This window comes from Cupressus sempervirens, chromosome 1 (assembly GCF_028749045.1).
Source record: "Cupressus sempervirens isolate cs-2001-9-10 chromosome 1, ASM2874904v1, whole genome shotgun sequence".
NCBI classification, from domain to species: domain Eukaryota; kingdom Viridiplantae; phylum Streptophyta; class Pinopsida; order Cupressales; family Cupressaceae; genus Cupressus; species Cupressus sempervirens.
The window spans coordinates 386,532,238-386,557,690 of record NC_143118.1 but is presented as its reverse complement, the minus strand read 5'-3'; the positions used below and the strand labels follow the sequence as shown (position 1 = coordinate 386,557,690).

General features: G+C 34.0%; 1 protein-coding gene across 1 annotated transcript; it reads right to left on the bottom strand.

Moving 5' to 3' along the window:
* Positions 1 to 20,995: 20,995 nt before the first annotated feature.
* LOC149577913 (uncharacterized) lies at positions 20,996 to 21,795 on the bottom strand. Its single transcript, XM_089826508.1, has one exon. The coding sequence runs from the start codon at positions 21,670 to 21,672 to the stop codon at positions 21,133 to 21,135; it is 540 nt and encodes a 179-aa protein (XP_089682634.1). The 5' UTR covers positions 21,673 to 21,795; the 3' UTR covers positions 20,996 to 21,132.
* Positions 21,796 to 25,453: the final 3,658 nt, after the last annotated feature.

Below are 25,453 nucleotides of genomic sequence, written 5' to 3'. Positions count from 1 at the left end.
ATATGAAGACCTAGGGCATATAGATGATATATGAAGACATATAGAAAAACCTATTGAGGGGAAAAGATTTGACTAACTGACACATCCAATTGCTAAGAATTTCTGCCCAATCCCACCTCAAAACACTTTTCTTACACAAAGAAGAACACCCATCCTTCAAGATTTAGGGCCTCCTCAGCTCCCCTTAACTTGTGTAATAATACAAACATATCTTTGATTTTCTCCTTTCAAGTTTGCACCATAAATTGTTTTTGGGAGTCTGGATTGGCTTGACCTTTCATCTTTGAACCATTCCCATGACATAACACCTCCAAAATAGGCTTTCCTTTCACTAAAATGCAACTGTAACAAAGCAAAGTCTCAACTCACATATTCTCTCCTAAGAAGCAAATTGAAGGAATTTTGAACAATCTCTTTGTTGAGTGTGTTGAGGACTTCTTTGTTTGATTTTTCCATTTGCTTGGTCTATGGGTTGTATCGATTGATACACTCCATGATTAATTTCACACATAGTACTACAACAAGAAAACTGTTTGCCTCCATTAGACCACATGTAGCTAATTTGTCAGTAATTGGGTGCCTATTCTCACTGTTTATCCTCCTGCCAAGATCGTCTAAGTCAAAGCTTCTTAATTGTGTCATCAATATCTCACAATTCACTTTCCAGACCATTCAAGTGATCATAGCCTGAGTATTTGAAACTCATCTTATTCTTCTATGTAGAATTGGTGAAATTTTGTTCTTGTAGAAAAATGTGTCACAACAAAGACCTTGATTCACCAACTCCTTGTCATTTGTCACTAAAAGAATGATGCCCTACCTTTGCTTTTACTTTACGTTTTCGAAAACAACCTTGAAATATGCAATAAATAACATGAGTAATGCATTCAATGCAAGACAAGACATGTCATTTAAAATAGACATATCTAGCATTTATTGATCTTATTGATCTAAGTGTTATAGGACTCAATGAGAGACTCTAAAAGTCCCAAGGCAAGGCATCCTTCCAGACGCTAATGGCCTCTTTCTTTCGACTCAGCTGAATCATGGGTGAGTTTCCATGGACTCAGCAAGTCTTGCTGGTTTGATTCTATTGTCAACCAGCTAAAACAAACAAAATATTTTTTCAACTCGAGGGCAGGAGAATTTATATAAATATAACATTTAAGTATAAGTTATGTAACTTATACTTTTAGTCATATTTTACATAAATACTATCAAGATGTTTGAGATAGGTTTCAGCTTCATCGGAGTTAAAATACAGATTCTAGATTTTGGGGTTTTTCAAAAAAATCCAGGCTTAGCCAAATTTCAAGATTCAACATGCCTTTAGCAATGTTATCTCCCAGAACCTTTCTTGGCTATTTGAGGTTAAATTGAAGCTAGAACAAGGATTTTCTAATGACTCTAACTCATTTTCTCACAAATCAATTGGTTTCAATTGGATATTCCTAAGTCCTGACAAACTTCGCTTAACCACTTACTCACCCAAGACAAACATTTCTTTCCAACAAGCCAAAATTGCTCAACCTCACTCTTAGATTATTTTGCTATGATGTATTTACTTCTAGTTTTATAGAAACTATTTACTATGATGTATTTACTTCTAGTTTTATAGAAGCTAGCTGCAATGGTGTATTTACTTCTAGTTTTATAGAAACTATTTACTATTTTGCTTCCCGCCATCAACATCTGCATCAAAATGTGATCATGTACCCACTTTGCATTTATATGTATCTAAACTCTACTTGTTTCTTTTGTGTTCTCAGTAATTAACTCATTGGATGTATCTTCGCATTAAATTTTGCAAAAACTATATTTTTAATTTAAGTTAAGCTATTTTTTAGATTCTCAAGTTTTTCTAAATACTGGCTGAATTTTTCCGAGTCTTCCATGACCTATCTTAGGTGTACTCATAGGAGGACATAGGCTACTATGAGCCTTTATTTTGAATCATGATATATGTTTTAAACTTTTGATTCCATGGTTTTCATATACCATAAATAATGTAGACATTTGACACTGAAACTCTATTTCTCTTATTTATTTAGTTTAACTTTAACTAATTTCCTTCAAAAATTCCCATTTGCACTTATGTGATCTACGCAAGTTGTGCATGTGTGCAAAGTAGCTTCGATTTATCTCAATTATTATGTATTTGAAATTAATTTACTAAATGATACATGAAAATATCTATAAATAGTTTAAAATCTTTGAATTTCTTGGGTTTTTTATTTGTCGAGTCCTTGCCGAGTCTAAGTTCGAGCCTGTTCTCCACTTGTCGAGATTGAGGCTTGTAACATTGATTGATTTGCAACTTTTGAAATTACAACTACTGGCTTTGAAAACCTCAACTTCTACAATGTCGGATTCTTAAATCTTCCTTCATTCTTCAATTTTTTGCTTTCCCTTAATTTTGGGTTTTTTTCAAAAGTATTGAGGTTCAATTATGATGCAGGAAGCATTTTATTTCCCTACTTATAGATTTTACTTAGCAAAGGGAAATTTCATTTTTATTTTCCTTACTTTTGGAATCCAATGATACCTATAACCACTATGATGATTTCTTGAACCTTCTTGAAGCACTTTTCAACAACATTCACAACTTATTTTTCAATGTTCCATTCCTGGGAGCCTTCTATGCACCCTTGATTTTTTCGAATAAATATTTTTGCTGATCTCATCATCTTCTTTTGGCCTTTTCTAAGAGTTCATCTTTTCCCTTCGGAACCCTACAATACTACCTTCACTCTTCAATTTCGTGATGATGACTAAAGATTAGTTGTTTCATCTCTCTTCATTCTAGATATAACTACTTCTAACTTGTTAGGTCCTGATAATGATGCAGAACACGTGTTGCTTATTTCAAAAGTGATAAGGACTTTTGACTGGACAATCCTAACAACTCAAAGACCCCCAACAAAGATATTTCCACCTACTTCCTGCATTCCCAAAGGCTTATTGCTGTTAATTTTAGGAGTATCACTGCAAATGTATTTGAACTACCATGTTTTGATATGTGCTTTCCAAAAGCAGCAACTTATATGAGCCAAGAAGAGAGATATCCCTTCATGGGACATGTCTGTTAATAATAATGTAATTAATATAAAAACAATTCTTATTTAACTATATAATCTTACATTATATATATATATATGGACTTCAGTCTCAAAATTTATCCAACCAAAGCTACCAAACATCAACACTCCCTCTTAGCTAGGTAGGATAAACACACGATGATATTACACCATTGGTAATATTAGGAATGGCAAATTTAAGGATATTTTTAATCAGGTGATATCCACCATTTTGATATCATGAGTATTGGCCTCGAGAATATCAACATATGATATTCACCAAATACTCAAAGTATTGGCCCGCAGAATATCAACATATGATTTTCACCAAGTACTCAATAAAGTAAATGCCTACAAAATATCAACACATGATATCCACCAAATATACAAACAACTCATAGACCGTCAAGTGAATGAAATCTAACACTTGGTTGTTGATTTACAAGATATAATCCATCATGATCTATTTTAACACTTAATAAAATGTACATCATGACTGAAGTTATTGGAAGATCGTCACCTTCCAATAATTTCTACAAATACAAGTGATAATCATTTGGAATGTACGTAGGGGGTAGGCTCATTAAATCATGCAGCCACACACATAACACCAAAAGTTTACATGAAGTAAAAACATGCTTTGATTCTGATATGATCAAGATCTTCGAAAGATCAAATGAAACATATCCTCTATCTGTTCCTTTAGACAAATGTGTCAAACTCCCTCTACACATCACTCTTCTATGCTCCTTTACCTTTGAAGAAGTGTCAGACTCCATCTGAATCTGATATCAATCTCCCTTTTTCTGCAATAATATTCTTGGAGGAAACGATCAAAGCAAATAACTCTAATATAGAATTTCATATTAGAGAGAGACTACAATGAGTAGATATATAAAATACTTAAGAAAAACAAATACTTATCTTCACAGGTTGCTCCAAGGCATAGATGGAAAACTCGCAGATTACTCGGCGAGTTTTAAACACTCGCCGAGTATTTAAGCTGGGCGAGTAAATCCTAGAAAAACTTGCAGAAATAAAAATTCGACTGTTGGGAAAAAACTCGCCGATTACTCGGCGATTTTTTTTAAAAACTCGGCTGCATTGTTTGATGCCAAGAACCATTTACTATTTTGCTTCCTGCCATGAGCATTCCGCATGAGAATGCAATTTTGTACGCACTATGCATTTATATATATCTAAACTCTGCTTGTTTCTTTTGTATTCTCTTTAATTAACTTATTAGATGCATCTTCTCATTAAATTTTGCAAAATAAATATATTTTTAATTAAATTTCAGCGGTTTTTTGAAATTCTCGAGTTTTCCTGAGTTTTTTTTAAAAATCGCCGAGTTTTTCCCGATTAAACTTTTGGGGGGCTTGGCGAGTTTTTGCTTTTGGTGAGTTTTCCAACTATGCTCCAAGGAATGTCTTTTGGTAATAGACATCTCTAATGTCTTTTATGCACACTTGCCTCTTCATTGAACAAATTGTGCCACTTAATGTATATATCTCATTAATAAATCAAACTTTGCAAATTACTCTTAAACTGCTATTATCAACATGATCATTTATTCATTTATCGCCAATCTGATCTGGATGACAAACCATTAGTATCCTCAGTAACAACAAATATTTCTTATTATAGGGTATCTTCCATAATATAGAGCACCTTTGGTTGTTTAGCAATCCACTTAAGACTCGTCAAGGATTTTCTCCATACAAATGCATTGATCTGCATTACCCTCATACTTTGCTATTATTCATGATTTTGTCTTCTTATGTTGTTGTGGGAATCATTATAAGTTAGGTGAATTCGACTATCCACATCACCTCTATTGAATTCATACAAGTTCGCTCTAACATGCTCAGGTGGCAGTGAGTCCATTACAATCAATTATAATCAATTTGTTTATACAACAAAGAAAAGAGAGTCAAAACTGGCTTTTTAACTAGGTGAGAGATGCATACTCCACCTTAGCACTCAACTGCAACATTTAAAGTGATCTACCCACATATGACAACATCATTTCTCCACTTGGCGACTTCTCTGTTTGCAGCATTCCTTACAGGATGCAACATTGCTTTCATGGTTTGATATAGAAGAGACATCTCCCCACTGTTCCCATACGAACAAACATTTCTTTTCTTTTACTTCCGAACCAACTCTGCTTGTAAGCAATCCCTTCTCCAACCTTTTAGGTTTCACCAATGTTGAGTGTCTTGCGAAAGATCCCTCATAAATGAATTTTCATAATTGAAATATTGTTACTAAATTTATTATTAAGATACCCTTCTTTAAATTTGTTTCTACCTTTATTTATAACCATATTTCATTGATAATCCTGGGTGATATAAGAAACTATAATTTACAATCTCCATTGCATTCCACAAATAGTTCTAAATTATTTTGCCAAAACCATTTTGTGCGTAAGTTGCAACCATCACGTTCTATCACAACCCTAAAGGCTCGACTTCTTTTGTGAAATGGTGATACTATCACTAGTTCACAAACTCAAATGTTAAGCTTTTCACTTTGGTGACAGTCATCAAGTACATTAGATATCTATAGAATTTGGCTTTGCATCATACATCGTCGATCAAACACATGTATAGCTAACTACTACCATCCTCTTTGTTTATGCCGTCCCTACTATGTCTCTTTCTTATGTTCCATTCCCTTAAATAGTTATATCTGACTTTCCACATTAATATTTAAAATCTGTATCCATTTATCATGCATTAACTATTTTCTAATATTTGCAGTCTGCTCTAATACCATGTTAATCTAGGAGGATCACTGCAAATGTATTTGCACTGCCAGCGACCTCTTGCATTTATATTAGAAATATGAGCCAAGAAAAGACATATCCCTTCTGTTTAATATAATATAATTAATATAATAACAATTATCATTTAACTATATAATATCTCACATAATAACTTATTATTTAATTAATTAGCTGATAGGCTTTCCCTATGAGGTTGCTTGTAACCGGAATTTGGCTCACACCGCAAAACCACTGCTGAAAAATGGTTTAAAGAACATAGTTTAGGATTTTCAGATACCAGTTTCAGGTGATGGTGACTATCACATTAAAGCCAATCACATCATTACCTACAATTGAAGCTCCTCCCATACACGTTAGTTCTTGGCACATATATTTTGACAGAGGCCTTTTTTATTCATACACATTAAGTCTGCTATTTACTCTTCACTGTACTATTTTCCTTCAATCCCTTCCTCCTTTTTTGTTCATCTCTCTGCTCTTTTCTATCTCTCATCACTCCTCTTGTCGGGATTTTTAGGGAGTAGATTTGTGTTGGAATATTGCAGGAAGCAAAAAAAAATTGTATTGTAAACTGAAGAAAATAACGGGGAGCAAAAATGATTTGGAAGTAGTCTAGGGGTACACTAGTACAAAATCACCTCCATTGCGTTGTGCTTTCAGCCCAAAAATGATGTGAATACACCGACAACATATACCTTAACCAGAACAAAATTGCTCATATCATCATGAAGTCATGGGGCAATGAGAAGAAGGGTTCCATTAAGGCCAGCGCATATAAGGTGGATACCAAGAGAGCTGAGACCAAGTGGAAGGTCAAAATCTCTGTGCTGCTATTTTTACGCATTTTTCCTATGCTGGGAGAATTACTGGTTCATATCCTTGCTACAAAATAAGAGTGAGCGTTCATGATTGTCATTCTTCTGGAGACAGAAAAATAAAAGGGGATATTTTTTACCTCTTGCTATGGCCACCTATGGCTTGGATGAATTTATATTGTGCCTTATTGCATTCTTTCTAGAGAAGAATGATAGCTATAAAGATTTGTGATTTGTTTCTATGCATCTCCCATTTCTAGTTGTTAAAGCATTTTTGGGTATTCTTATACAGGAAAAGATAGTCCAAGGTGAGCTTAAGCCTGTTGTCTTAGGCAATTCAGATATCTCTCACTCGGGACTTTATTTGAGCTGAGAATTACTTGTTATCAGAACCAAAATGGTTTTTTTTTGTCATTTTATGCATTTATTTGTTTTTTTGGGTTGCCATGGAAGAATTTGAGCATTTCAAGAAGTGCAGTTAAATGGTTTATTTGCTACTACCATGGAAAACTTGTCGCCTGCTATCATTTTTGTCACGGCTTGGGTTTTGGGGTTAGTAATTTAATCCCCTTCTTCTACTGGTTAGTATTAGGGCATATCATTTTGTTAAAGTTTCCCTATTTTTTAGTGGTATATTTGGTACTTTTTCTTGCTTTGTAGATTGAAGAAAATAGAACGTACCAACAACCAATCTAAAATGAACCTAAGGATTTTTCATTGCTTTGAAGGAAAATCGAGTGATTTGAAAATGCCTTTTAGCCAATCTTTCAAAGAGATATATATATATAGACAGTAAATCCACATGATATGGTCAAGATTTCTTTGACTTTCATTGCCTTCAAAAAGCTAAACATAACATGCCTGAGAGTTTATCATGTCAGATGCTTCATCATGAATTTGTTAAATAAATATATATAACTGGGTGCCGACATGACATGCATAGCATTGTCCCGCAAAAAAATAAAAGCCTGTCATATTCTGATCACATGCCCTTCACTATTTCCCACCAGTCAAATATCTTTGCATCTAAGAAACTTGAAGATTGCTTGACCTGTTCAAAGAGGTATTATAATTCAATGTAGTTGCAGGTCATACTGGGCAAAGGTTATGAAAACATAAATTTCAACAGCCATACCAAATGAACACTATTTTTTTGTCAAAAAGTTGTTTACAAGTTTTTTTTTTAATTTATGGCTCGACAGCTGCTATCTTCATATTGTATAATTCATAAATAAAAGATAGGGTTAAATGGTGGCAGGTTTTTTTTTCTAAGTTTTCTACCTACCTGGAGTGACGAGATGGGTGGTGCCAGTGATGAGTGATAAGAACCCATCCCTGAATTTAATGAAATAAAGAGAGGTATGACTACCAAACCCACAGTAATGTAGGCTTTTACAGAAAAAAATTACTCAAAAGCATTTTTCCCAAATGTCTGAACGAAATCTGGAATAGATCTCATTCCATGAGAGGAGATTTCTTTGTGGCATCTTGTCAACAGTTGTCTTGCTTGAATAGACCCCATGATTGTTATGTTGCAGCATTGCCAAATGTGTGGTTCAGTTATGGTCCGGTGTGGGCGACTGAAATCTTAGAGGGATGTTTGGTTTCCTCTCTGCTGTGCTAAACCTTGGGGAGGCTATTGACATTGTTTCGTAAGGCTGGACAACCTTCTTAAGATTTCCTTTTCCAGGTCATGACTCATGTTTGATTAGACCCTATTGTTGTGATGCTACATTGTTTCCAAGTGTGTGGTAGAGTTGTGGGTTGCTGGGACGAATTGAATTCATAGTTCAATAATTATAGAAGTAGGATATGGGAGACTGTTTTCTAATGGATTTTCAAATAAGCATGTTTTTTAATGTGCAGGTTATTTCCTCCAGCCAGCTCCTGCATCCCTACATTTATAGCAATGAGCGTATGTGTTTAGGTATCAATTTTATCGTCACTGAAAGTAGATATCAGGTTTCCTACCTATGGTGTCCAATGAGATTGGTACACCTATTGGAAGCAGCCTGGTACAATATTATGTCTCATATTGCATTATTCTTATAGTTATGACTTTCATGTCACAACATTATTGAGTACAATCCTATCTCCATTATATTGGTGTATTTCTTTGTTTTATTTTTCTCTCAGATTAAGTTGACACATCTTTTATAAATGATCTTATTAATGATAATTGGAAGCAACTAGTCATTAAATTATGTGTCGTATTGACTCATCTTATTGTCATGGAAATGTTCTCATAAATTGCACAGTGAAATAGATAAATTTAATATAACATCTTGTATTCTTTTCTCATTTTTGTAGTGGATGAACAATCATAAGTACTGTTCTATATAATACTATAATGTCCAACTCTATTAAATCTAATTTTAAGGAGCAAAAGGAAAAGGCACCACCTACTTCATAATTAAAAATTGATAGCTTCATATCAAAATACTTTGACAAATGTGGAATATATGAATATATAATTTATTTTACCTTTCAGAAGCTAATATGTTTGTCACAGTAATTTTAAAGTTTGAAACCTTGGTCGAATGCTATATTTATAACTCTTTCATGTGTTTTAGAAAAATCACAAATTTCTATATGGATATAAAAATTAATTCCATATAAAGTGGTTGATTGATTTCTCAGATTATTTACTTCACTTCTAGTTATGTATTTTCATTACTACATCGACAATAGTCCTCAGATAGACTACCTGTCAGAGATCTTTCAACATGTATTGAAAATTCTAAAGTATTTTCTTGTTTTTCCAAGTAACTTCACAGGCATGTAAATCGATATTGAATTAATAGGAATGTAAACTGCTATTGAATTAATAGGAATGTAAACTAATATTAATTCAATGTAGCTTCATGGCCCATAATTTATGTATGTTCAGGGTCATCACTCAACATGAGAGCTTGAGCTTTAAAGAAATATGTGGTCTACAATTTGATTGTAATACTTTTTTTTTGGTTTCTTGAAAAAATCTTTGACATGCCTTGCATAACAGTCTTTTCAGTTTTGGCTTAAGTTGCACTTCAGCAGGAACTACTCCCAGTTAGATTGTTTTAAAGATAACGTTCTCAAGAATCTCAAAACCATATAAAGAGAAATATATCAGTTTCTTATAATCTATTTTATATGATTCCTAGTCTTCAGCTATGACTGTTGGTTCTGCATGTATCAACAGTCTTTTAATGTTATCTAGCTCTACTGCAAAGTTATTATTGTGATTCTTTTAATTCTATGTGCAATTGTGTTGGATACATGTTTCTATGACTCTGGATTACATATTGTAATACTCAACTATTTGTGCAATGCAGCAAAGACCCCAAATAATGACTGCTGTATCAAAAATTGTAGAAATGGCAGATCCTCAGAAGGATAAGTTCATCCAAGTTGAATGTTTTTATGTACAAGACTTCTTACTACATTGAAATATGTTTGGAGATCAACAATTTTAGACACTTCTTTTTATCATGTTAAGTTTCATTTATGCTTTTAAATCAAACACCTATCAGCGTACCCCTTGAACCTTCATTGGGTGCAAGTGCTAGTATATATATATATATATATATATATATATATATATATATATATATATCACACACACACGCACTTTAGTATCATAGATTATCCAACTGAAGCTACCAAACATCAACAATTCCCGACAGTCACCCAAATCCCAAAATCCTAACAATGATAGAAGAACTAAGGTAAAGCTTTGATTGTGACCCAAAATTTCCCGTACCTAATTTTAGACCAAGGGTACCAAAATTTAGACAAGAAGTTTACCATTCTCCATTTTTTTACATGGTATCAGAGCAGTAGCCATTTCTGTGCCTGTGAAAAATCATGAAAGCTTCTATAGAGAAAATTGAATGCCAATGGAAGATGCATAGGGGAGTTGGTAAGAGCAATGGTATAAAGTTCTGATTTTAAAAGTTTTTTATTCGGTTACAAAGCACTCTCATAAAACCATGATATCTCATTCATTCTTTAAGAAATTTAGAAATTTAAAATGTTCTGGAAAAAGGATGGAGTACAATTAAAGACAGATGATTAAAGAGATCTTTTCTGTTGAGCAAGTTGTTCTAAGCAGAAAATAATAACCATTATTTGATGTGGAAATTGTTATTGTTATTGCTCATTGAAAAATTTGTGATCTGTTGATGAAGGAAGTTAACAAAGTGATCAATTTGACATAAATCTCTTAGTGGGCATATTGTATAATCTCATGGACCAGGCATCTCAAAAGTCTTTAGTGAATATTTGGCTTTTATAGAAACTACACAGAAACCTCCAAGATTACTTTTTTATTAGATACAGCTAAAGTTTGATTGGTCACATCCATTCTTATTTAAAGCAAAGCATGAAGAATGCATTTTAGAAAGAACGCATTTCAGATCCATCAAGGCATTGAAATTTGTGGAGATAATTACCAACACCTATTCAATCGAAAAAATATGTGATGCATTCTGCGAGGTGAATATTAATTTTCCAGATGGAAAAAGAAAAGCATTCAACAAAAGAATGTTTGAATGGAGATCTGTTATTAGATTTAACTGTTATAACTGAAAAAATGTAACATGATCATGTATTGAAGATTGTAGTTGAGGTAGAGATCTTTATCTCCGATTTTGTTATATGTTGAAATTGAGATAATACCTCTGTATTGGATCAACAGCTGGAGAAGAAATTTATGATAATATTTGGAACAATATTATATGAAGAGACATGCGTTTTGCGAAGAGTCGTGTGTTTAGAAATATGAAGAGACTTGTATTTGGAAACTTGAACATTAATTATCAGTAAAATAGATTTTTCTGGTGTGGCTGGATTTTTCCCTTCAAGTTGAAAGGTTTTCCCAGGACAAGTTCTTGTGTCTTTTGTGTTTATTCTACTTTTTCTTTATTGTTGTTTATCATTATTTCCGGGCTAGACATTAACATGGTATTAGAGCAGGTTATAGTAAAGATATGGAACCAGGATAGTATGTTCTAGATTCTTCAAGTTTCATGATGTCTAATGTCTGTCTTTATTGTTGCCAAGTATTGACAATTAATAGCTGCAAGATAGATCTTCTTTCATTAGATTTTTGCTAATTCAGCTTATGCAAGTTATGTTCATACCTCAAAAGCTTCAAATTGTTCATCCATCTCTGTTGCTGCTGCTCTGCTCTCATCGGATGTCTCCTTTGGTTCATTTGCCTACTTGGTCTGCATATAAGCTTGCTGTTTTGGCTCCATAAATTTTTTCACTACGTGTTTCCCACCTCCTTGTAAACTCATGGCATCATGCATTCTTTTCCATGACTGGAGAATTTTTTTTTTTTCTGACTTGGCAACTGCAGGTGTTTCTATGTTGACTTGGCATCAAGGAAAATTCATTAAGAATGCTGTTTTATTTCTGGGAGAGTTGTTGATTCCTTTTTGCTATCCTGACATTCTTGAAGCCGTTGATTCACCTTCTTGTTGGTTCATCTCTTTTCATAAATCTGTATCCAGACTTGTATGCTGCATTTTTATATGACGTGTTCATTCCTATCTTGCAACCGTTAATTTTTGTGGATGCTTTTGTATCATCTCTTGTGATGAGCAATTTTGGGACTATGGTAATTTTGAGTTGAATTTTTCATTTTGATGAAGATTATTCTTATATGAGGTGATCGTGATTGAACAGCGTTTTGGTTTTCTTTCAGTATGACTAGTATTATGTGTGTCGGGCCTTTGAGAGAGCTAACTATGCAAGTTTGAGAATTGTTTAAATACATTCTGTAGACATCAAATGTTGTTGATTTCTGATAGTGTTACTGGTGTATGAGCATTCTTCTGCAGATTTTATTGTTTTTCTTTAAATCTGTGTATCCTTTCTGCTGGCAGACATTTGATGGATGTGTTATGAATGTCACCGGTTTTCTGAAAGATGTCATTTGTGAACTTATGTTCTTTCATCTTTGGCCTTTCTATTTATAATTCATTTATGTTAGTCCTTTTGATGACATGCAAATAGAGGAGATATATAAGTCTAGAGTTATCAGATAATTTCTTGTGGTGTTTCAGAATTATTGTTAGTGTTTCCATATGTTCATTGTATAGATTTGTCTGTGAGGTAGATATATTTGATTATTCTGTATAGCTCGTTCTTGATCATATATCATGTGTATTCAGTATTGTGTGATTATGCAAAGTCTATGGTGGTTTGGGTGATTTATTTTCAGTTTGTAAAGCTTAATATACTATTGAGTATATTTAGTCTATTTGTAATATGATTTTCTCTCTCTGGTCATTGTGTATAAACGTCAATATCTTGTCCTATTCTGACTGCGTGCATGAGCAAGCAGGAATATATTCAAAGGCTATATATCTATGCATTATGACTTTATTTTTAATTCCTCCAATTTTATTCTGATCTCTGTTTGATCAGTTTCTGTGGAAGATATTATTGAGAAAACAGCCAAATATGTGTTGGATAACCGTGAGGGTGAATCAGTTATCTCAGGTCCCATTAAAACAATTTTCACCTCTTAAACTTATCAGCAAATACTCCTTGATCAGATTCAGCATGTAACCGATCAACAGCAGTTTACAACTTTAAAGCATATGAAAACATGAAATAACATGCAACACATCCAATCACACATTAACAACAGTATTTAACATGTAACCCCAATTTGGGTAAACACCACCATGGGAACTGTCACCCACAAAGAAATTCACTCTTCTGAAGTGAGCTCAGTTAAGAGCCAACCCTGTTAAAGATTAAAAACACATTTACTAAATGTGACCCTATTCGGGGATTTTCGCCAAAGATCAATTAGATATGTCATTCCTCAATGAGTGGCCTTATTAAAGGACTTAGTACATTCGTTAGAATATCACCTTTAAAAAGATTTACAAATAGGACTGTTAAATCCACTCGGTTAAGAAATTTTCTGCTACGATGGTTAGAAAGTAACAGTGAAATGATCTGTAGAAATAGCAACTACCTTTGTCGATTCAAATCTTCTTTTTGCTCTTTACTCTTCTTCACACTCTTCCTTGTTTGGTTGATCAACACACACTTGATTTGCACTTAACTTATGCTCTATTTTGCTTCGTGTACCCTTTTGTACTCATTCAGCTATCAGCAACATCATTCTTGCTCATCCTTTATATACACATTATTTTGCTGCTTAAGCACATTCATTAGGGTTTCCTTGAATTTCTCTCATCCATTCAATCACATCTAAGCTTACATTCAATGTATATGGCGCTCGGAAAAATGTTTTATGCATTGTGTCCGACGTAATTCACCTTGGAACTTGAACTTTTCTTGGATCGCGAACCTTTCCTTGAATCTCCTCCATCTAATCTTACCTAACTAATTTCATCTGTAGATTTCACTAAAACTTCTTTCCTTCCTTATAATCTCCTAGATCAATCTAGATACTCACTCGATGTCATCCCACAATTGATTTATCAAAATTGTTTATCGTTTCCAACCTATGTTCTTCCTTCACCAAACACCTTCATTTTCTCAGTTGACATTGTTTGCTCAATAACACTATCACAAATTTGTTTCTTAACACATGTTCGGTACACTTCCACCAATCAATATCTTTACTTATCGACCACCATTTCCAGTTCGATAGCACACAATTATTCCCTTTTGACTTCACAACTTCAATCCTTTCTTATCCAGCAATATAACTGACTTGTACATCAAATCATGTAAAACAATCAACCCATTATTACTTGTCAAAAACAAATTCATCAATTGCCCATTTAAGCTCATACACTTAACATTACTTAATCATTTCGTCATCTAACTTTACCAACCATTTAGTTTCTCAACACCACATCCTCCAGAGGATTTGGCAACTTACATAAATCAGTAAGTCAATAATCTTGACATCAATGACAAAATAACAACTGATCCAATTCTCCTACATTCCTTTCAATGCTCAATTAACTAACCTTATTCATCATCAGCATCAATTTAGGTATCCATATTAGTTGTAGTAACAATATATACATGGGAACATTGGTTGCAATCATGGGACAGAATTGATGCTACATATTTTTAAAGAGGAAGGTCATATAGAGGAAATGATATTCAAAGGGAGACTCTTCAGCTTCAGATGGCAGTCATGTGACACAAGGAGATGTCATATTCTTTGCAAGCTTAAGTGGCAGTGTAACTGCTAAAGCTCCCTGTTTGGTCAAATAGGATTCAGCTATCTTATTGTGGCAATCAAAGTTGTCCCTGCTTAGAGGAAGTCTCTGTTGAGAGAGAATCTCAGTCATTTCTTAAACATGTTAATAAGTTCTTCTCTATGAAGGAGAAGTTCAAAGTGAAATCTCTTGTTAATGAGTTCTTATTTGCAAGAGAATTTCGAGGTGAAATCACTTCTTCCACCCTCTGCGAGTAGGTATGGTGGAAATGCATTCTTCTCTAAGAGAAATTTGAGGTGAAAACTCTTGTTCCACCCTCTACGAGTAGGTATGGTAGTCCACCCTCTAGAAGTAGGCATGGCAGAAATGTGTTCTCATCTGGGAGAAGTCTAAGGTGAAAGCCCTTGTTCCACCCTCTATGAGTAGGTATGGTGGAAGTCATATTTGTGACTTCGTGACTTTAATGTTATGCTCTTACAAAGTAACAATAGTGAATTATGTTATGCTGAGATAACATGTCTTAATGTGAATCTAAGTGATGAAAACTTATCATTGACATCTTTGGTTGCAGCTATGTGTGTCTATCATACAAAAGATCTCTCTCTTGCTAAGAGGGAGTGTTGAAGATTGTAGCTGCAACAGAGATCTTTATCTTAAATTTTTCTATATGTTGGAAAAATTGAGATGATACGTTTGTATCATGTCAACAACTAGAGCACATATTTATGAGAATATTTGAGATAATATTACGTGAAGAGACATGTGTCATGTGAAGAGTCATGCATTTGGAAATATGAAGAGACTTGAATTTGGAAATTGAAGAGACCTTCAGTTGTGATATGAAGAATTTCTCAATTCTATATATACATATAAGTGATTGCTTTGTCATATTACATCAAGCGGGAAGCATTGTACTTGAACATTTATTATCAATAAAAGAGAGTTTTCTGGAGTGGTTGGGTTTTTTCCTTCAAGTTGAAGAGTTTTCCCAAGATAAGTTCTTGTGTCTTTTGTGCCTATTTTTATTCTACTTTCTATCTATTGATGTTTATCATTATTTTCGAGCTAAACATTAACATGTTGGTGTTGAAACTAGAGCCCAGAAATCAATGAAGATAACCAGCAAAAATAAAGAGAGAAAACTAAAACAAAGAACACAAGAAATATCCTAGGAAAACCCTTCGAGAATGAAGGGAAAAACCCAGCCACACAACGAAATATATCTTCATTGATAATAAAAGTTTGAGTGTACAATGCTTATCGCTTGATGCAAATATATAACAATAGAAGAGACTCTTCATATTCTAACCGAAGATCTCTTGAGTTTCTCATAACTCCTATAATTAAATATGACTTTTCGAATATTCATGCCTCAATACATGTGAATGACACATGTCATTTACATTTATAATATTACAAATTAAACTTTAAGTATCTTTTTCAGCTGAAGATGACAATAATGATAATAACGTTCATATTTCCAGAGATAAAGATCTCTATCGCAGCTACTATCTTCAACACTCCCTCTTAGCCAGAGAGAGATCTTTAGCTAAATAGTCCCATAAAGTTGCAACCAAAAATATCAATGATAAATTCTGATCATACGAATTCAAAACATAATTCATGGAGTTACTCAACATGGACACCTATAACAATGAATCATATTCATGGAATCACTCAACACGAAAACCTATAACAATTAATCACATTCATGGAATCACTCAACATGAAATCCTGTAACAAGCAATCGTATTCATGGAATCACTCAACATGAAAACTTTGTAACAATTAATCACATTCATGGAATCTCTCAACATGAAAAGATTTGAATGACTCACAACTAAGCCTTTATTCATGGACTCTCTCAATGTGAACTGTCATGAAATCTCTCAACATGACATCCAACTCCCATCACGGAATCTCTCAACGTGATGACATCATGGACTCTCTCAACATGATGTTCACTATTGCATAGTGAAAGAGTTATCATAACTAATCTTACAATCTCATTTATTCACACAAGAATAAAATAGATAATATCAAACTAGGACTTGATTCCATTTAAGTCTTAAATTTTATAAATACCACAAGTATCACAAACATATGTGAGAATGAAAGGGAATTTCATAAGTACTCCCTCTTAATTATAAAGCCTCCCTTTGAAGCTATAATCTCCCTCTAAATATCAACATCTCCCTCTTGCTTAAATCAAACTATAGCCTTTCTTGTTGATACTTCAACCAAGAGAGATTATTAAAATCAACTATAAATGCTAAAATAATCTCTTTCAAGCAATATAACCATAAATACTCATATCTCTGTGGTCTAATCTCAATAAACACACATACATAGAGATTTAGAATAATGCCTGTAAATCAAGAATATAATATTAACATCACAGCAATACTTATCTCTTCAACTCCATGCAATACTATTTAACAACAAAGTCTCACTTTGTAGCTGAAAAATGCAATCAAAATGTCGACTCGACACAATCTTGCATGAGATAATGACCAAGGTGCACCCATGGTGGCCATGTATAAGATCAAGCTTTCTTTAAACCATCAACAAATAGTTAAACCTCCTATAGCAACCATTTGCAATCAAGAGAGCTTAGTAAAATAATCTTGTCATAAACTTTCCAAAACTTATCATTTCATATATGACAATATAGTAGAAAGATAACATAGAAAATACTTAGCTTCCTTTTTACATTTGAAAGTTACGCAAATCTCTCACTGATGCCCAATTAATGTATGCCAACTTCATCCTAGTGCGCATTAAAAGATGAGCGGGAATAGCCCCATCTTTCCATCACGCCGCATCTTCTTTTGCTTCTAGATTGAAACGTCAAAATCTCATATATGGCACAGTTGGGATCTCCCTCTACATTTTGGTTTTCTAGCTCCTCTGCAGCTATGGAGGTTGCTTTACCCTTTAATGGCAGCTGGGATCTCGTCATAATGAAAGGCTGAATCATTTATATCATCGCCTCCTCCTCGATACACCTCAAATGGAATTGATTCCAGATTATGCTCTCATAAGCACTACGGTCACCCTTCATTATTTTTTAATGATGAAAAGATGCCTGCAAGCTCGGGCAATCGCAAGTAGTCTGAGGGTGGAGAAACCAGAGCTTTTTCGAGCTTAACGGCCTGCAGCAGATGACCGTGGCTCTTCATGAGCACCACCAGATCCTCATCTTTAACAATCATCCGCCGTAGATGAAGCCGCTTTAAGCACTGACACGAGTTCAAGATCTTGTCAATCCACGACCTAGCGTAGCCCCCCCAATCCTCCAAAATAAGATTAAACATAGCGGCTCTCAACTTGCCTTTCAGCTTGAGGGACTCCAGCGGCTTGAATCTCCATGTCAAATTGTAGGGCTGGATCGTGTAGCAGAAGGTAATGGTCACATGCTTTCTGGTAAGCACATCAATCACTTACCATTTATTGCAAACCTGTGAGACAACGCTTCAATCCCTTGGGTCATCCACATAGTTCATCACGCACTCTAGCAACTCCTCTGAAATTATATCCTCCGCCATATTTTTCACTAGCCTATAGCTTCCCATTCTTGCCCCCTCACTTCTTGTTTCTCTTGCTGAAATTTCCCCTGTGATTGTACTTACAACATCAAAGAACCAGTGATCATTTAGATACTTAAAAATATGTAAATCAAAAAAAACTATGTCGAACCAATAAAAATTGCTTGTAGAAAGCTATCAAAGAATTTAATCAAAATGCATAATCAAGATTTCTTTCAAACATGGAAGACCCATTACGAACTAATACAACTCTATATGCAGAGATAATGGAAGCAAAAAAGAAACCATGATACTTGGCCAGCACAAAGTGCTACATCTTTCATTTCAAGAGTGAGTTTTGGCTCACATCCTTCATGATTGTGTCCTCTGCATCTTCATCGCTCATGTTTGTGAACGATATAACCATTACTCCCTTATATTTGCTAGAGCCTGGATGTCGATATGCACAAGCCTCAACAAATTTCTAAAAATGATGTTAATATATAAAAATATATATAAAGAAGGCATGCAAAATAATAACTACATCCCACTGGCTCAACGCCTGACTATAAGGAACAGGCAGTGTTAATAACAGCGTCACAACTCTGCATCATTTATGAGATTTGAAACAATGAGCTGAAATCAACTGACCAGAAATAGGCCTTCCCATCAAAACATCACATCTGATATACTCTTCACCATAGACGAAATTGAGCATAGATTCCCACCAACGATAAACTTCAAGTACTCTAACACTTGCATAAAGTCAATCAAATAGATGCACAAGATATTTAAAAAAACTTCTTCATTGCTGCCATCTAACCTAGCTCTGATACCATGTTGAAACTAGAGCCCAGAAATCAATGAAGATAACCAGCAAAAATAAAGAGAGAAAACTGAAACAAAGAACACAAGAAATATCCTAGGAAAACCCTTCGAGAATGAAGGGAAAAACCCAGCCACACAATGAAATATATCTTTATTGATAATAAAAGTTCGAGTGTACAATGCTTATTGCTTGATGCGAATATATAACAATAGAAGGGACTCTTCATATTCTAACCAAAGATCTCGAGTTTCTCATAACTCCTATAATTAAATATGACTCTTCGAATATTCATGCCTCAATGCATGTGAATGACACATGTCATTTACATTTATAATATTACAAATTAAACTTTAAGTATCCTTTTCAGCTGAAGATGACAATAACGATAATAACTTATTCCCAGAGATAAAGATCTCTATCGCAGCTATCATCTTCAACAGTTGGAGGTTAGAGGTTGGAGGAAAATGAGGTTGGAGGATATCTATCATCTTGAGCTAACATCTTGCTTATGGAGGATTCACTACATGAGAAGCAACAGCAGTTTTATTGTTTGGGTCCCCTCATGGAGCAAGGGATTGCATACTATTTGTTTTAGTTTGCAGATAATTGAGTTTGTCTTGATCCGCAAACATGGTGAGTGATACCTACCACCCATACATCATTGAGTTTGTTTAAGTTCTTAGTTTTGCAGATGTGCTACCGTTAATGATCAAGTTAGTCTGAATTCCCAATGGATTGGTGATTGTGTTAATATGAATCAGAATAATAGAGTTTGTCTCCATTCAGAAGAGCACTGGTATGCTTGTGGATAATGGAGCATGTCTCAATTCACAGGTATTGTTGGATAATTATGACATTTTCCTAGACATGAGCAGCTTTGTGTGTTCTGAAGAAGTTTGGTGGTTATCCAATATGTCTGCCTAGACAGTTAGTAGTTTGGGGTGTTCTATGAAGACTTAGTGGATGGTGCTTGTGCAGATTTTGGATTGTTGCAGTCAATCCATGTTGTTCTTTCTTTCTTTTTGTATAGTAAACCTTAAGGAAGGGTGTTGAAAAAACTAAGGTTTACATTTTATTGTAAATGCCACCTTAATGACTTACTGTTTAGTACACAGTTACTTTTGCAGGGTAGTTTATCTAATTTTGGGGAAGTTACGGGAAGGCATTGCTTCATAAGAATTTGAACAATTCATTGTAAAATTATCCTAACACATCAACAAATCAATATTATTATCCGAACAGATCAATATTATTATGTTTTTGATATTTTGTGCAATGGCTTGTTATGGAATGCAGTTTCCTGCTTTACTTTTTTAACACTGATCTCCAGCTGCATTAACAACACAGACCAGAGAACGCTTAAATAAAACAGTTGATAAACTATAACCCAAATAAACTATTGGCAACTGAAGAATATTCATATTAGCAACCATCTATGATGCAAATAACAAAGGCTCATTCCGATGATCTGATCAGTGGAAAAATACAATATAATTTCAACAACATAGTTTAAAAAGAATGATTTCATATCAAAAATAGGTTACTATTTGCATATAAACATTTGTTTCGTTCTCCCAGATGCAAGATGTCTGACTTTGGCAAAGGTGTGAATATATTCGAAGAAGTTTCGAAGAAAACGGGTAGGTTGTTAAAACCCTTAATAACTGCTTATCTCACAGTAAGCTTTAAATTGGTCTTTATCGTTATCTACAAGTACCGAGTTGTTTTTTACGCCGTTTCGTAAGATTTCTCAACTGCAGCACAGACTCCAGACTTCTTTTTTGTTTGAATTAAATGCTAATCGAATTATTAAAAATTGACAGAAGAAATCAATTACAGTAATGTTCTCGAGTTGGAGTTTCAAAAACCCCTTGTCAAATATTTTGTATACATCAGCAAAAAGATACAGAAAATATGAGAAACGCAGAGTGGAGCATACCTAGTCACAGCAAGGTTACAAGAATGAAAAGCAGAATGGCAGCAATGAAAGAATACTTAAGTGCAGCAACGGCAATTGCCAGGGATACAAAAAAGAGCTGCCAACATATATGAACAGTTGCCCAAGCAAGAAGCCCAATCAAGCCCACGGTCAACATATTCTCAGGGTCAGGGTCCAGCAGATCAGTCAGGCCAATCCTTATTGGTTCTATCGGGTCTAAATCCCCGCCATTCCCTGCTGCAAAAGAATCCCAGAATGCATTTGGTTTTTTATCTTTGTCCTCTTTACTTTGTGCCGATGTTTCCTGTCTCATTCCTAATTTAGACCAGAACCCATTTTCCCTTCTAGGGTTTAAAGTGGTCTTGTTAGCGCCTTGCTGTTTTCCTGTATTTTCTCCATTGTTGTTGGTTTTCTCTGCAACCACCAAACATAACCTCTGCTTCCTGCTTCTGAAGGCGGCTGACAATTGAAAATTGCTGTGAAAGGTTCGAGCTTCGAGTGAATGGTTGTGTCTCAGAGACTGGAAGTGAAGCGGGGACCCCATACCCTTTAAATTGGCTCGAACGCCGAGAGTAACATAAATGCCCGAACGCGGGGAGTAACATAGATGCCCTGGACACTCGATGGACTTCGATTTTTTTTAACACAACGTAGATTATTTCGTCATTTCATGTTTTTCTTTAATGAAATTAGCATAGGTATTTAGTAGCATGCTCATGTTTTTAAAAATACATGTAATAATGAGATATATTATTTTTTAGTGTCTATTTATTTGGGGGAAAAATTACAAATAATAACAAAATATGTGTTGAATTTTAGAATCTATATTATATTTATGGTTAAATTATATGAAGATGTGAATTAATCATATTCGTATTTACAAGTGGTGTCTTAGAATTTGTGATGAGGAAGGGAATGGCACAACATTCTGAATAACAAGACTAGACAAAAGGCAAGAATCTCTTCCAAATCAACTTATGCAATCACCTCTGGACCTCTAGTGTCAATGATATTCCATTTCGAAATGTATAAGCCTAGAAATGATGTGTCAACCATGTCTCATCATCATTCTAATGGATATGGAGGGATAATCTATGCATTCAAATGGAAATAACATTTCAAGTTTTCCAAAAATGGTCATCCTACTCTATGTCATATAGAAACCCTAGTTTTGAAGGACAATATTCCTAGGGTTTTTCAATTAGGTCCCCCTTCATTTCACCACAAGGGCTAATTGTATCAATATCAAAGGTAACTTGAAATATTAAAAATGGGCCTTCACTATTTCATAGGGACAAACCATGATTGGATGTAGCAATGAGGAACTCTTTGAATGGTCATTATTCCTCTTCTTACAACATGGAGAAACCTTTGACAAAAAAGATAGAGCAAAATTACCAACAAATTGAAAAATTAACATTAAAAAAATCAAGATCTGATGGCTCCTGTCTCTAAAAAAATTGGCAAATTTGGGATTATAGCCTTGTGGAATGGCCTTATCCTACACATGATGAAAGTGAAAAAATGATGGGAAGACATCCTTCCAACCAAGTAAGTATCCTTCCTCTCGGCAATAAATATTTTCTAAGAAAATATTGGTAAGTATTCATTAATATTTAAAGGTCACTACTTCCACTTTTTTGAATGTTTTTCTAATTTCAATTTCAAAATATTTAGATCGTCAAGATTACCCAACTAGATTAGTCTAGGTTGTTTGCCTACAGAAATTATAAACATAAGGGCCCTTGAGGCAATAGGCAATAGCTTGGGGGAATTTCTTGGGTATGAAATCCCTGATTTTGATATGGGTGAGGTCAGAATTTTAGTGGTCACTACATCAATCTCAAAACCCTAGATCTGTTGGAAGTTGTTTTAGAAAATAAACTTTAATGGTCAATCATAAACTTTATTATGAAATAATTAATGACTCCAAGGTGAAATTGAATAATAGAACCTGAACAAGTTGTCATAAAAATGAATAAGAAAAAATCAACTAGAAGGAAGAGGAGTATGAAAATAAATCCAAATATAGATTTCAAACTTAGCGAAGAAGATTAAGATTTCAAAATTCAATACAATATTGAACTAATAACTCTGGCCACTAATCAAATTAAGAAGATTAAAGATAATGAAGTTACAGAAAATAGTACAAAAATTTTAGAGTCTATTTTGGTAAAATATATTTGCTAAAAAAATTGTAAGTCACTGAAACCACAACTTACAAAATTAGGATTTTAGGCAATGTGTAGTGAGAAGTCTTTATCATCTCACCAATATGAGAGGCTCCCTTCTTACTATAGGTGGGTTTAATAGGGTTTTAATTGAAATTATATGAAAAGGTGTTTCTCTCAATCTATTCCTTGTTTTCATAAATGATTCACAAGTAACTAAAGCTTTTAATTCTATAAAGAGCTCACATTAATACAATAATATTAGGGGCTTATCGATTGATGTAAGAGAGACTCCTAAGACAAATGATTACTTATACCTTTTGTGAAACAAATATAAGAACCCAAAGTCTCTTGTGCTTGTCTCGATTGAGGAATCATGTAAAATAACCAATAAGGTACAAAATCTCTTATTGGATACTCTAAAATATAATAAAAACACTTACAACTAAAGGCCAAAGTCTTCAAATCTAAGTAATTACAACCAATACTATCTATAACAATTTGTCCACCGACAGTAGAAAATCTTCAGAAGTTCAAATTGACTCTCGATACAATACAAAGCTCAAAGTCTGCACAATTGAATGCAAATCCCTTTTGAACAAAGTAGTAAAACCCATAATCATTTCAAGAAAGTGTCATTACATGATAGGTTGGACTAGCACAAAGTCTCAAAAAAAACCTACCTCTTTTATCAAAAGTAATTCACATTTATATCTAAGCTCAAAGTCTTAGAATTCATATACAAATTCGCAGAATTTTCTTGCCTTGCCAAAAGATGATTATTTGCAATTGGCTCCCTTACTTATATAGGAAAAGAGTAGAGATAAAGGTAAAGAAAAAAGAGTAAAACCCTTAACCACCTTTACATATCCTCTAACTAATCAACTAACTTTTATTTATTTAGTGCTACAAGACTTAGAGCACTTGCAACATGATCACATGAAACAACTTTGCATGTGATACTATCACATGCAATTACATCTTGTCTTTACATTAAATATAATCTCTCAAATACAAATCAAAAATATATGATGAAACTATTCTAAGTGACTAACAAGACACAACTTCTATTACATCATTTTTATGGTCTTCATGTTGATATAGGATGCTTAATGGTTGATATGTTATGGTTTGGTGAAAGCATATTAATCTAGAATAGGAAGGGGCATCCTTGGTTGTCTTCTATCATAATGGTTATTTCTTAAAAAACACATTTGTTTCTTTCCATCTCTACCTTGAAAGAATTATCTAATTACAAGCATTCCATCTTTCATCCCTTTTTTTATATGTTGTTATTCTTCAATTACTAAGAAAAGCCTTAACATAGTCTTTCAAGCTTGAACTTTTCAAAACTAGAAGAATTGTGGATAGGATATAAGTAGAAGGCCTTTGAGCTACAAAGGGTAAAGGATTTTAAGCAAAATTGGCTCTTTAAATTAGGGAAAAACTAACAAAAGGGATTTTCTGGAGGTACTAAATATGAGTGAACAACAATCTTAGAGCAAGAAAATAAGGTAGATATATACATATAAGAAGGTTATTTACTCACAAGAGGGGTTTTTATGTTCCATTACGAGTTAACCAACAAAAACTTAAAGCTCACAAATGAGATTTTTATGTTCATTTACAACCTTGGCAAAGAGGGGAAAAGTGTATACAATACATTTAAAAAGTGGGTGTTTAACTTTCATTAGAAAAGGGAAATAATTTATCTTTTTGAAGTGATTTATTATTTAAAATGGGGTTTTTGATCCTTGATTATGTGGTGGAACCCTCAAATTTTCCCTAAAATTGGACATCAAAATGTCATCATTTAGGCTTTTTTGCCATTTTAGAAGGGCAGATGTGGGAGTTTAGCGAAGGAAAAAAAATTCATAATTTTGTGGGCACTACATATGAAGGATAGTGTGAAATGGAAAATGTTTGCCAGATCATGAAGGAAAGTCAAGAAGTGGTTCAAAAAGGCAATTTTTGCTATTTCGGAGGGGGTCTTTCATAGGTGGTGTGAAGTTGTGATTTCATAAGAAAGGAGAGAATAATTTGTGAAATGGAAAAAAATGTGAACTTTGCATGTTCTATTTCCAGGTGAGCATGAACAAGGTACCCTAAAAAATGGAGATACTTTGCCAAATCAAGGGTAGTGTTTGGGATATG

Excerpts from the sequence above, each read along its gene's own strand:
- LOC149577913 (XM_089826508.1), bottom strand. The coding sequence starts at position 21,672 with ATGGGGTCCCCGCTTCACTTCCAGTCTCTGAGACACAACCATTCACTC.